The sequence below is a fragment of the Panulirus ornatus genome, chromosome 16 (assembly GCF_036320965.1).
Source record: "Panulirus ornatus isolate Po-2019 chromosome 16, ASM3632096v1, whole genome shotgun sequence".
In the NCBI taxonomy this organism is placed as follows: Eukaryota; Metazoa; Arthropoda; class Malacostraca; order Decapoda; family Palinuridae; genus Panulirus; species Panulirus ornatus.
In genome coordinates, this window is record NC_092239.1 from 32716562 (window position 1) to 32730036 (window position 13475).

The 13475-nt window shown below is 34.1% G+C and overlaps 1 protein-coding gene across 4 annotated transcripts; it reads right to left on the minus strand.

The window, feature by feature from the left end:
* Nucleotides 1–1582: 1582 nt before the first annotated feature.
* LOC139754225 (uncharacterized) lies at nt 1583–13346 on the minus strand. Of its 4 annotated transcripts, none has more exons than XM_071671523.1 (5): nt 13118–13346; nt 10656–10825; nt 9686–9779; nt 3013–3240; nt 1583–2102 (listed from the first exon to the last, which is right to left on the minus strand). In XM_071671523.1, exons 2-4 carry the CDS (start codon nt 10811–10813, stop codon nt 3043–3045), a joined length of 450 nt encoding a protein of 149 aa, XP_071527624.1. In that variant the 5' UTR covers nt 10814–10825; nt 13118–13346; the 3' UTR covers nt 1583–2102; nt 3013–3042. The 4 variants fall into 4 exon arrangements, with proteins under 4 accessions (XP_071527624.1, XP_071527623.1, XP_071527626.1 ...); XM_071671522.1 differs by having other exon boundaries at nt 13056–13124; XM_071671525.1 differs by lacking the exon at nt 13118–13346 and adding an exon at nt 12889–13032.
* Nucleotides 13347–13475: the final 129 nt, after the last annotated feature.

Here is a 13475-nt window from a genome sequence, read left to right on the forward strand (position 1 = left end):
CCAGCAACAAATCCCTCATATATGTAGAAATTACGTAACGCATCCAGGTTCAGCCGTAACCTGCATCTGGTCATGGATAGTATGCTTGTAGAAGATGCTTGTATCAGTGTCACGCTCCCTTTTTACAACCAGGAGCAACCTGAACTTGTACTGAGAAACTAAAGGTCGTAAATTCCTTGTAAATGTGTTAGAAAAAGCACATAATTTCTTGCAAACTTTAGAGCAGGGTTATTACCAAATGTCATGGCCACAAACCTCTCAATAGCCTAGTGGCACAGTTCATTGCGTCTTGGTAAGAATCTAAAATGAACATCCTTATTAGATTTTTTCTCTGATTCACAGGATTATTCTCTGTTAGTCTATGAACATGCGATAGGTAATACAGACTCGAAAGATGTAAAGCACTTTATGAAGTCACCTTGCAAATTGTATAACACACACACACACACACACACACACACACACACATATATATATATATATATATATATATATATATATATATATATATATATATATATATATATATATATTATATGAACTTTTATCTTCATTGATATGTAAATTCAGCTTGTACCACAGCGCATTGATTATATCAGCGCTTCGGAATCATTATTACTGGATATTGTTAATGGATATGGAAGCCTTAATTGGGTGAGGGGAAGTCGATTTAGGGTGACCAGTGGGATGTTTGGTAGGTTATTTGGGTATTAGACTTTGTCTACCAAGGTCATTTAGGGCCGTCAAGTTATAACAAGCGATCGAAATATCCTGAAAACCTTCACGTGTTTTAAAGGTAATTTAAAGATCATGCTTAAACTGTCGGGGATTCATTTAGGCAATACTAGATGTTCAGGGTTCTGGTGAGGGTAAAGCATAGTCAGCATGCCTCTTGAGACGTCCCAGACATCGTCTTTATTCATGATTCGTGTATTAGATTCTTAGTTCGCTGGCAAACCTTCAGCATCATCTGACGTGGTCGTGTACACTGTGGGACGTTGATTTCCGCTTTCAGTTTGCATGGGCTCTGTCACATGCTGGACTAGTGAGGAATGAGAGGGCAGAGAAACCCACCGGTGGTTCATGCCTCTGGAGGACCTGTAATTGCTAAGCTGATCCCACCAGCTGTTATACCACGTGTAAATATTGTCCTAATAACACATACTGTTCACCAAAACACAGTCTGTCTTCTCTTGCTGGACCATTTTAGTCACACGACCACCGATCCATACACAGCGTTTCTCTTCACTCCTCACCACCGATCCATACACAGCGTTCCTCCTTCACACCTCCATCATCCGTCCCATGTTGCAATAGCAGACACTGCTGTTATGCCCTCTTGCTTTTCCCCCTCCTTAGGTAGCGAACAACAACAGCCTCATTTGAACACATTCACTCTCTATCTGTCATGTATAATGTACTGAAACCAAAGCCTACCATCCACAACCAAACCCAACAGATTTATCCATGGTTTTCCTTGACTCTATAAATTCCCTTTGTTTCAGCAATGCCAAAAGCAATACCGATGCCCGGTTATCTATTCCTTTTTATCAGTTTTGTTGTTGGGTAATGAAAGATAGTATGTCTTTTTTCTTTATTATATGAGTGCAAATAATAAAAGCATTCCAAAAGTCAGCTACTAAAGTCATAGGAATTTTACATCTGAATTGCCAGCATCCAGATGTCGTAGATTATCAACAAAAAAACACACCAACAAAGGAACATAACAAGCACTAATGAACAAATTGACTTAGAAAAACATTGTAGTGATAATTAACAGGACTAGAAGAAAGCTAGATGCAATTCATAATCATTCAAAAATGTTAATCCATCATATGTATCTTAATTTCATAAAACCGATGAACGAGTATGCCTGATTATGGTACAAAGATTTGTAAAGTATTTGTGCATACAAAATTTAGAACAACAAAAGTCAGAATTCATTTTTTTTTTTTTTTTTTTTTGCAGAGTCTTACAAGTTTTGAATGAATTTTGTCTCATGACTTGGAATTACTTTTTTTTTTAAGATACAATGGAAAACTGTAGTGATACAAAAGAAGATACCAGTGTGTGGAAGGATATCCAGTCTGATGATATATAACCTGGAGAAAAGATAGAACATTATTTTATAGCCAAATTAACCAGAAATTTTTCGACATAACTAAAAAAAATAATTTACCTGATATTGTAATAATACACATTTTGCAAGATCATTTCATCCAGATTTTAGTGTGTGGAAGATGATGCCACTCTTATGTATAGTATGTGACCAAGACTGGAAGAAATAGTATATATATTATAGACAGAGTATGTGGTAAAAACACTGACGCCAGCCACCTTGATTATATATTTTATTTATATCCCGCATGATCCCACAGTATTCCACTACTGCTAGTAGAAAAGTTGAATACGAGGAGACAAAGATCGTCCACATTTTAGGTGTTAGACAACTCTGAGTGATAGTATATCATATGTATTGTATACATTGGACAAAGGTCCTAAGCATGTTTCTTCAGATTTTTGATTTATAAGAGAATTAGTAATCCTTTCATGTTGAAAATGCCAACAGTACCATCAAGTTTTCAAACATGAACAGAACTGAATTTCGTAGTAACACATATCATGTGGAGTGCCACTGTAACCTAACCTTATGTATGTATGTGACCCAGTTTATTGTTGTAACGTCGAAACTATTGATGCAGCAGTCATAACGTTCTACTAAAAAAAATCCAAATTTTTTTGTGTTATATTCAAAATGTTTTGACTTCTTGCAAATGTGATATAGTTCAATTTTTGTTTTGATTTTCAAAGTATTCTAAACATGTTTGATGTCATGACTTGGATTCTCCCCCCCCCTCTCTCTCTCTCTCTCTCTCTCTCTCTCTCTCTCTCTCTCTCTCTCTCTCTCTCTCTCTCTCTCTCTCTCTCTCTCATTGAGTAGGTACACACACACACACACACACACACACACACACACATTCTCTCTCCAATTCATTAATTTTCTTAACTTGCCATCTATGTAGTAGCATGATCCTGGGTACCTCAGTGACCATAGCCTCCACCGTGTCCACCGTGTCCATATCCCTTAGGGCACACTGTCTCATAGGTCTTGCGTGTCCTGGTGGCGTATACAGTAACATAGGACTTCTCAGTGACGGTGATGTATTTAGGTTGGGTGTTGATAACAGTGTGGGTGATGTACTGCGGCAGCGTCGCCTTCTTGGTCACGAACTGGGGCACCTGTGGACGGAAGGAAGGATGGGATCACAAAATGGGCTTGAAGCTAACTAACTGGGTGGGTAGAGTCTGCAGGAGAGTGTGAGATGCTAAACGACAAGCAGATATGTGTATAGTGCCCTTGTATTAGGACGCGGAAGAGAAAATAATGTTCTAAATACAAAGATTTATGTCTGTTGATTATACCTTGTGACTGGTGATTAAGACAGTTATACACAGAACAGCACATGGGGAAAGGTTAGACCTGAGGCATAGAGTGCTGGTGAACCGTTGTTATCATCTACCCTCTTACATCTTGAAGATATTTCCTAGCTGCATTGTTGATTATACTTTTGTGTATGCGTTGAAACCATGTCTCATTCTTTAACCTGTTTTCTTTCCTTATACCCTTCCACTGGCACCCACCTGCAGCCTCGCTCTTATTAGACATGATCAAGCCACCAGACTACTACCTGGTTTTTCAGTGTAATTCCGTGTCCATTTGTGATCGCGCTTTCCCACATAAATTACCTTAGGCAATGTTTTGTTTTGTTTTATTTCCAGGCTGTTGGTTGTGAATATTTGATCCGGTATTGACTCTAGAGTGTTTACTGGTATGTTGGGACAAGACGTTTTCTCAAACACAACTTAAAAACATACATCTATATTTCCCCCGTGTAGATTCAGGTATGTCCATGTGATTTATTTTTTGGTTATATCCCCCATTATTAGAGCTTTTCCAGTATAAAGAAGGGAGTGTCTTTCTCTTGCACCATCATGATTTTCAATGAACGTATGATCAAACTCATCAGATCTTTTATGAGGATTATACAGTCATCAAATTATTAGACCATTAGACACGCATCCCTCAATGTTATTTCTCCTAATTTATAGTACTTGAAAAAACGATGATCTCGTAGCTCCTGAAACTTTAGGTTGTGATTTAGAGAGTGAATGACATTCCTCCATTTTCATCTTTTTTTCTCTCTCTACTACCACATATACTTTGGGGGAGACCTTAATGCCAGTGTATGGTTCAAGAAAATCCATTTTTTGAAAAAAAAAATCAAGAAAAATCCAAGGCTATAGCCTTACCAAATATTTTGCTCAGATTTTCAACTTCAGATTTTAATGAAAATCTGGATATAGATGTTATTTTACATGCTGATTCAGGATTTCTAGTCAAATGAGAGCATTTCGCACTATTAATGCCTTTAATTAATTAACTTAAAATTAATTATAATAAATTTAGTATGCTAATTACTCAACTAATTACAGGAATTTTTGGGTTTTAAGGACAGATTCGTATTGAGCATACCGAAAAGCATCTATGCTAAGAATTTCAAGAAAATCCATTTTTTGAAAAAAATCAATAAAAATCCAAGGCCTTACCAAATATTTTGATCAGATTTTCAACTTCTTCAGATTTTAATGAAAATCTGGATATAGATGTTATTTTACATGCTGATTAAGGATTTCTAGTCAAATGACAGCATTTCGCACTATTAATGCCTTTAAATAATTAACTCAAGATTAATTATAATAAAATTAGTATGCTAATTACTCGACTAATTATAGGAATTTTTGGGTTTTAACGACAGATTCGTATTCAGCATACCAAAATGCATCTATGTTGAAAATTTTAAGAAAATCCATTTTCGAAAAAAATCAAGAAAAATCCAAGGCCTTACCAAATATTTTGCTCAGATTTTAAAGAAAATCTGGATATAGATGTTATTGTACATGCTGATTAAGGATTTCTAGTCAAATGACAGCATTTCGCACTATTAATGCCTTTAATTAATTAACTTAAAATTAATTATAATAAAATTAGTATGCTAATTACTCGACTAATTACAGGAATTTTTGGGTTTTAAGGACAGATTCGTATTCAGCATACCGAAAAGCATCTATCCTAAAAATTTCATGAAAATCCATTTTTTGAAAAAATCAAGAAAAATCCAAGCCTTACCAAATATTTTGCTCAGATTTTCAACTTCTTCAGATTTTAATGAAAATCTGGATATAGATGTTATTTTACATGCTCATTAAGGATTTCTAGTCAAATGAGAGCATTTCGCACTATTAATGCCTTTAATTAACTCTTGAAATTAATTATAATAGAATTACTATGCTAATTACTCGACTAATTACAGGAATTTTTGGGTTTTAACGACAGATTCGTATTCAGCATACCGAAAAGCATCTATGCTGAAAATTTCAAGAAAATCCATTTTTTGAAAATCAAAATCCTTACCAAATATTTTGCTCAGATTTTCAACTTCTTCAGATTTTAATGAAAATCTGGATATAGATGTTATTTTACATGCTCATTAAGGATTTCTAGTCAAATGACAGCATTTCGCACTATTAATGCCTTTAATTAATTAACTGTTAAAATTAATTATAATAAAATTACTATGCTAATTACTCGACTAATTACAGGAATTTTTGGGTTTTAACGACAGATTCGTATTCAGCATACCGAAAAGCATCTATGCTGAAAATTTCAAGAAAATCCATTTTTTGAAAAAATCAAGAAAAATCCTTACCAAATATTTTGCTCAGATTTTCAACTTCTTCAGATTTTAATAAAAATCTGGATATAGATGTTATTTTACGTGCTGATTAAGAATTTCTAGTCAAATGACAGCATTTCGCACTATTAATGCCTTTAATTACTCCTAAAATTAATTATGAAATTAGTATGCTAATTACTCGACTAATTACAGGATTTTTTGGGTTTTAACGACAGATTCGTATTCAGCATACCGAAAGCATCTATGCTGAAAATTTCAAGAAAATCCATTTTTTGAAAAAAATCAAGAAAAATCCAAGGCTATAGTATATAATAGCCTTACCAAATATTTTGCTCAGATTTTCGACTTCTTCAGATTTTAATGAAAATCTGGATATAAATATTATTTTAAATGCTGATTAAGGATTTCTAGTCAAATGACAGCATTTCGCACTATTAATGCCTTTAATTACTCCTAAAATTAATTATAATAAAATTAGTATGGTAATAACTTGACTTATTATACGAATTTTTGGTTTTTAAGAATAGATTCGTATTCAGCATACCGAAAAGCATCTATGCTGAAAATTTCAAGAAAATCCATTTTTTGAAAAAAAAATCAAGAAAAATCCTATTTTGCTCAGATTTTCAACTTCAGATTTTGATGAAAATCTGGATGTAGATGTTATTTTTCTTGCTGATTAAGGATTTCTAGTCAAATGACAGTATTTCGCATTATTAATGCCTTTAATTACTCCTAAGATTAATTATACGAAAATTTGTATGCTAATTACTCGACTAATTACAGGAATTTCTGGTTTTTGACCACAGATTCGTATATAGCATACCGAAAATTCTTAAATTTTCAAGAAAATCCATTCTTTATAGCTTTGCAAAATATTTTGCTCAGATATCAATAAAAATCTGCGTATAGATGTTATTTTACATGCTGATGAAGGATTTCCAGTCAATTGACAGCATTTCGCAAAATGTTTTGCTCAGATTTTCATCTTCAGATTTTAATGAAAATCTGCGCATAGATGTTATTTCTCATGCTGATTAAGTATTTCGAGTCAAATTACAGAATTTCGCAATATTAATGCATTTAATTACTCCTTAGGTTAATTTTTAATAAAATTAGTATGCTAATTACTCGACTAATTACACGAATTTTTGGGTTTCGACCACAGATTCCTATTCAGCATACCTAAAAGCATCTATCCTGAAATTCTCAAGAAAGTACATTTTTTGAACAAAATCAAAAAAATCCAAGGCTATCTATAGCTATAGCATTGCAAAATATTTTGCTCAGAATTTCAACTTCCTCATATTTTAATGAAAATCTTCGTATAGATGTTATTTTACATGCTGATTAAGGATTTCGAGTCAAATGACAGAATTTCGCATTATTGATACCTTTAATTACCCCTTAGAATAATTATAATGAAATCAGTATGGTAATTACTCGGCTAATTACACGAATTTTTGGGTTTTGACCAGATTCGTATTTAGCATACCGAAAAGTATCTATGCTGAAATTCTCAAGAAGATCTATTTTTGAAAAAAAATCAAGAAAAATCCAAGGCGAAATATTTTGCTCAGATTTTCTTCTTCAGATTTTAATGAAAATCTGCGTATAGATGTTATTTTACATGCTGGTTAAGGATTTCTAGTCAAATGACAGCATTTCGCATCGTTAATGCTTTTAATTACTCCTAAGATTAATTATAATAAAATCAGTATGCTAATTACTGAACTAATTACACGAATTCTTAGGTTTTGACCACAGATTCGTATTCAGCATACCTAAAAGCCACTATCCTGAAATTCTCAAGAAAATCTATTTTTTGAACGTTTCAACTTTTTCAGATTTGAATGAAAATCTGGGTATAAATGTTATTTTATATATATAAGTTGATTAAGTATTTCGAGTCAAATGACTGAATTTCGTATTATCAAGCCTTTAATAAAATTCTAATGCTAATTCTAATTCTAATAATATTGATATGCTGATTACTCGGCTGATTACACGAATATTTTGGTTTTGATCACAGATTTGTATTCAGCATACCTAAAAGCATCTAACCTGAAATTCTCAAGAAAATCCATTCTTTGAAAAAAAAAAAAAAATCAAGAAAAATCCTAGGCTATAGCCTTGCATTTTGCTAAGATTTTCAACTTTTTCAGATCTGAATGAAAAATCTGGGTATAGATTTTATTTTACATGCTGATTAAGTATTTTGAGTCAAATGACTGCATTTCGTATTATTAAGCCTTTAATTACCCCTTAGATTAATTATAATAATAATTTGCTAATTACTTAACTAATTGCACGAATATTTAGGTTTTGAGTCAAATGACTGCATTTCGTATTATTAAGCCTTTAATTACCCCTTACCCCTTAGATTAATTATAATATTAATATGCTAATTACTCGACTGATCAAACGAATATTTTGGTTTTGACCACAGATTCGTATTCAGCATACCTAAAAACATCTATTCTTAAATTCTCAAGAAAATCGTTTTTTAAAAAAAAAAAAAAGAAAAATCCAAGGCTTTGCATTATGCTCAGATTTTCAACTTTTCAGATTTGAATGAAAATCTGGGTATAAATGTTATTTTACATGCTGATTAAGTATTTTAAGTCAAATGACTGAATTTCCTATTATTAAGCCTTTAATTACCCCTTAGAATAATTACGATAATATTAATTTGCTAATTACTCGACTAATTACACTAATTTTTAGGTTTTGACCCCAGATTCGTATTCAGCATACCTAAGAACATCTATCCTGTAATTCTCAAGAAAATCCATGTAGTGAAAAAAAAATCAAGAAAAATCCTAGGATATAGCCTTGCATTTTGCTCAGATTTTCAACTTCTTCAGATTTGATTGAAAATCTGGGTATAGATGTTATTTTACATGCTGATTAAGTATTTCGAGTCAAATGACTGCATTTCGCCCTATTAAGCCTGTAATTACCACTTAGATTAATTATGATATTTTATATGCTAATTACTCGAGCAGATACACGATTTTTTAGGTTTTGACCACAGATTCATATTCAGCATCCTGAAAAGTATCTATCCTTATATTTTGAAGAAAATCCATTTTTTTTTTATAAAAAATTCAAGTAAATCCAAAATGCATTTTGCTCAGATTTTCAATTTTATGAGATTTTAATGAAATTATTGGTATAGATGTTATTCACAAATCTAGCGCCCTCAGAATATTAATAATGGTAAGAATGCAAGGTAATTTGTCGCCCCAAGAAATATTTGTTTTATAACTGAAATATAAACAATGAAACGATTCTACGCATCAAATTATCATAGAAAATATCTCGTAATACTTTCTGTCGGCTTCTGAAAGCATTATGAAATAATTTTTGACTCCTATATCAAGTATAGAATCACTTCGTTATATTTTGATTTTAAAATATAACTTGCTAAAAAAAGATACTTATATGAGGGTAATAGATTTGTTTGAAAACCTCATGGTAAAGATTGCTTATCATGCTTAATACTGATTTGTGGATGAAATATTGCTTGAGTGTCTTTAAGTCCTTTAAGACAAAAATAAATTTTAACTAACGAAGAGAGTTATGAAATCAACAAGGGTTGATTCTAAAGTCAAGAATCTCTTGTTATGTTACACCAAGGAAACTCTCACCTTGAACTGTCCAATTGTCCTTGAAGTTTGAAGTTGCACTGTACATCTACATTTGACCTCATAACTCTTACCTCAGCCTTCCACTGTCAGCACAACTTCTTGGTTGAGTTACACAGTACCATGCAAAACAGTCATTCATTTTAATGTTTCAGCGCTGGGGAAATGGAAGAACATTATGAAGACCGAAAAAAAGCATTTGAATCATATATTTTTACTTTTAATTTTGGATTCCTTTATCCCATGTCTGCCAAGCTTGCCGTGGTTGTAGGTACTCACGTTTTGTGTCTGGGTGATAAAGTAGGGAACAGATTGCTTGTTGAGCACAGTGGTAGTTAGGTAGATGGGTTCATAAGCATCCTGAACAGACTTCCTGCCGAAGACAAACATCACACGGGTAAAGCATCCTTAAAGATAAGTCGAATATGATATTCAGTGAAGCTTAGGTTATTACAGTCATTTAAGTCTTCTACGAGTGTAAGGATTACCTCCATTATGCTAATCAACCGTAATTGTTAAACAAAAAAAAAAGTTTGGTTGAGGTTGTGAATTGTAGTTGAACTGTGGCCTGTGAGATAATCAGCTTGTTTTCGTGTGTTTCAAAGACCAAGGATCTGTTTTATTCCTCCAAGATAAGGCCTTTGGCGTAACATACAAAAGACCATGCGCTTTACGTTGTGGGAGATTGCTCAGTGTTTAGAAATGATACAGTGGGTTGTGGTTTAATGTCATAATACTGTTTGTTATGTAACAACAACCTCAGCAGTGAACCAACTAATTTGCTTCATGTTCTAAACTATTTTTTTTTTTCGCTGTCGTCAACCAACCACACTAAAGGTACGATTGCTTACGAGTAACTGAGGTAAGAATTAACTGCCACAGAAAGTAGTACAGGTATAAGACCCCTGAATACCCTTAATGATGTGACTGTAGCCACGTTTTCCCATGTGAATATCTGTCAAGTAAAGTCAGTTTGAGACAAAAATGTTTGAGAAAAAGTAAGATTAATTTCATACTTCTGTACTCATAGTTTGGGAGTTGAATATTGCTGTACGTCATTGCACCTTTAAGGAAGTGCCCTTTTCATGGCATTACATATTCTTTATCAGATAGTTTTATCTTTATTTCTATGCTATCTGTCTGTATTCCTCTCTTCGTCTTTCTGTCTTATTTTCTTCTATCTTTCTCAGCTTTCTTTTCTCTATACCTGTCTGTCCTTCTGTCTTCTTGCCTGTCTCTCAATACTTACCCTCCTTGGTAGTAAGGCACTGGTCTGTATACCGTCTTATCCAGCCAGACGGTCTTGTAACCGCAGTACTTGTCGCTGGCGTCAGCGATGTTCACTACTAGGCTAGCCCACACCACCATGCCCAGCACTGCACCAGCACATCTCAATATAGCCATCATTCGTCAAGTTAGCTGAAACAAGAAGTATTGAGTGTTAGTCTTTCATAGAACATGTACGAAAGAGGAACGTTTTCAGTATTGTACAGTCTTATGTAACTTAAGTCTCTATTCATAACAGTTGTGGTTATACGTTTAATCCAAGTAATTATATTATAGAAATCTGTTTTCAGACGTAATCTTTCAGAGGAAATTAATGTTGAGTAGTGCTACTTTTCATAATGTCCTATAAGTATATAATGAAATATATAGATTTACTGTAACTTTCTCAAACAACACTATTTGTATCAGAACTGAGTCATTCAATTTTACCAAAAAGTGAATATGTTCCAGCACACTATTAATTCTCGTACTAGTTAGATTTTCTTGTATTGATACATATCCGTACAGATTTTCAGTGATCGAATTATCATAAATTTCGAATTTTGTTGATCGTAAAACAAAATTGTGACAATGTTTTCTCAATATCTATAGCCAAATTACTGTCATTATTAGCGTATTGAATAGGTTCATAAGATTTTCTACAAGCTGTTATGATCACATTGTTATTTCCTTTTTTATTCTCGGTCGCAAAATTTGCCCAAATATTACAGATCTGAAGGAAAATTATTCTAAAATTAGGGAAACACTCAGTTTAGGTTATAATGTTTCGAAGTGATGATTCAGAATCAAAATTTTTGTGTTTTTTGTTTTACATATAAAGTTAAAAATAATGGCGTACTTCCATCCTGAGAGTCAAATGTATAAATGATATGGTGTGCTCTTTCCCTTTCACTCCACCAAATACTTGACAGTAACGTAATGCCTCTCTTTTGCTACTAAAAAGGATGTGATGTTAGTGAATCATTGAATGCCTTGCTCACTCCCTCAAAACCTGCTAGAAATATGACACCAAGTATCTATTTACCTGCTTCATCCCCGCAAGCCCACAGAAATGTGATTCTTATTTATGATGGGAGGGGAAGCCATTGCACCGTAAATGAGTAGTAATTCTCTTCCATTGTGTGGGCCCATCAGAGGATGACGTTCCTCACTTTCTCTCAGTGAAGCCGGTGGGTAAATGAAACGAGTGACGTTCACCCATGTGAGCTTACCGGAGTGTGAATACTAACCTCAATCCATCGCTGAGAGCCATGCTACAAAGATAATTTTCTGAACCCACCTGAAATCTATTGATAATTATGATGAATACAGTTTAGTTTTACAAGGTCGAAGCTCATGCTACAGAGCGGTCAACTCTACATTATTGTTTATCTATGATTAACTGTCTGAGCATGTGCAGGGCGATTTACTTTCGCGTTGCCCATCTCTTGAGAGAGAGAGAGAGAGAGAGAGAGAGAGAGAGAGAGAGAGAGAGAGAGAGAGAGAGAGAGAGAGCTCTCAAGGCGTATCGGCTCGTTGCCAGTTGTGGAATAATTGCAATGGAATTAAAGTAATAAGGAAATGGATGAGTTTGAATGTGAAATGTACACAGAATGAATATCAGATGTAAACATGATAGTGATTTTCTTTTTTTTACTTCACTGACGATAACAATCGTGTAATTTTAATAGTGTTAAAACATATTGTGGTCACGCCACGCAGCGATCTTGAATACCTAAATTTACAAAATAGTTCACTGCATTTTACAGTCTGATCAGATATCGGAAGAATAGAAATTGATTGAATAACTATGTTTAGATGATGTGAATTGGATAAAATATGTACTTTACCTTATGAAGAAGTTCATTATTTTGTGTATAACCGTTTATGTACACTGATCCATAGTCTTGTAGCCCCTCGCAATAAGCAGGTTCAACGTGATAAAATGCTGTTGAATTTTTAACAGGTAAATAGTAGATATTTCTTCTTTCCATAATCTGAGCTGCTTTTAAGTATTATTCATTTTTATCGCCGTTTCCCGCGTTGGCGAGGTAGCATCAGGGACAGACGAAGAAAGGCCACATCCGCTTACATCCATTCTATAATTGTCATGTGTGCTTTACCGAAACCAAAGCTCCCTATCCACATCCAGGCCCCACAGACCTTTCCTTTGTGTTTATTGGTTTGTATGGAGTAATCCGTTACACATTACTAACCTTTCTACCTATAGCACAACAAATGGTATATTCACATGTTTCCAGTACGCCTAAGACGTACACTACTACACAAACACCAGTACACCGTGTTAAGCAAGATAGTTTCACAAGCAACACTTTAAAGTACAGCAGAGAGAAAAGTTAGGCCAGTAGCGGCACCTGCTCACCTGAGAGCAACACTGGCGACTGTTACACACACACAGACACACTGATACCAACAGATACTTGCCTCACTCTGGTCCACCAGCCGCCCGGTCCTCCACGCTTTCACCAGTTTACCCATTAACTGTTAACTTTCCCGGCCTACTGGCAAAGCTTCATGAGGCAGGGGGTCCAATTCATCGCCTCCGTCGCGGAGAAATCCAGCATCGTCATGAGAGAGATTCACCTCGTTAATCAAAGTAAAAACAAAAAATAATGGGGCTTTCACACCCTTCACCAGTCGTAGGTATTGTGATGTTAAATATATTTTAGGCGTGTTCACTGAAGGATTTTTTTTCTACAAAGGATTTGTCTTCTTGCCTGTACCCACTAAATTCGAAGTGGATGATCACAAAAGTGTTTCAAAAATTAATAATTTCAAGACT

Bases quoted from the DNA above. Each gene is read 5' to 3' on its own strand.
- LOC139754225 (XM_071671523.1), bottom strand. From the start codon at position 10,813: ATGATGGCTATATTGAGATGTGCTGGTGCAGTGCTGGGCATGGTGGTG. The intron at 9,780-10,655 runs GTAAGTATTGAG...TGTCTTCGGCAG, and splicing joins GTGCCTTACTACCAAGGAGG to GAAGTCTGTTCAGGATGCTT. The intron at 3,241-9,685 runs GTGAGTACCTAC...TTCCGTCCACAG, and splicing joins TTATCACCCAGACACAAAAC to GTGCCCCAGTTCGTGACCAA.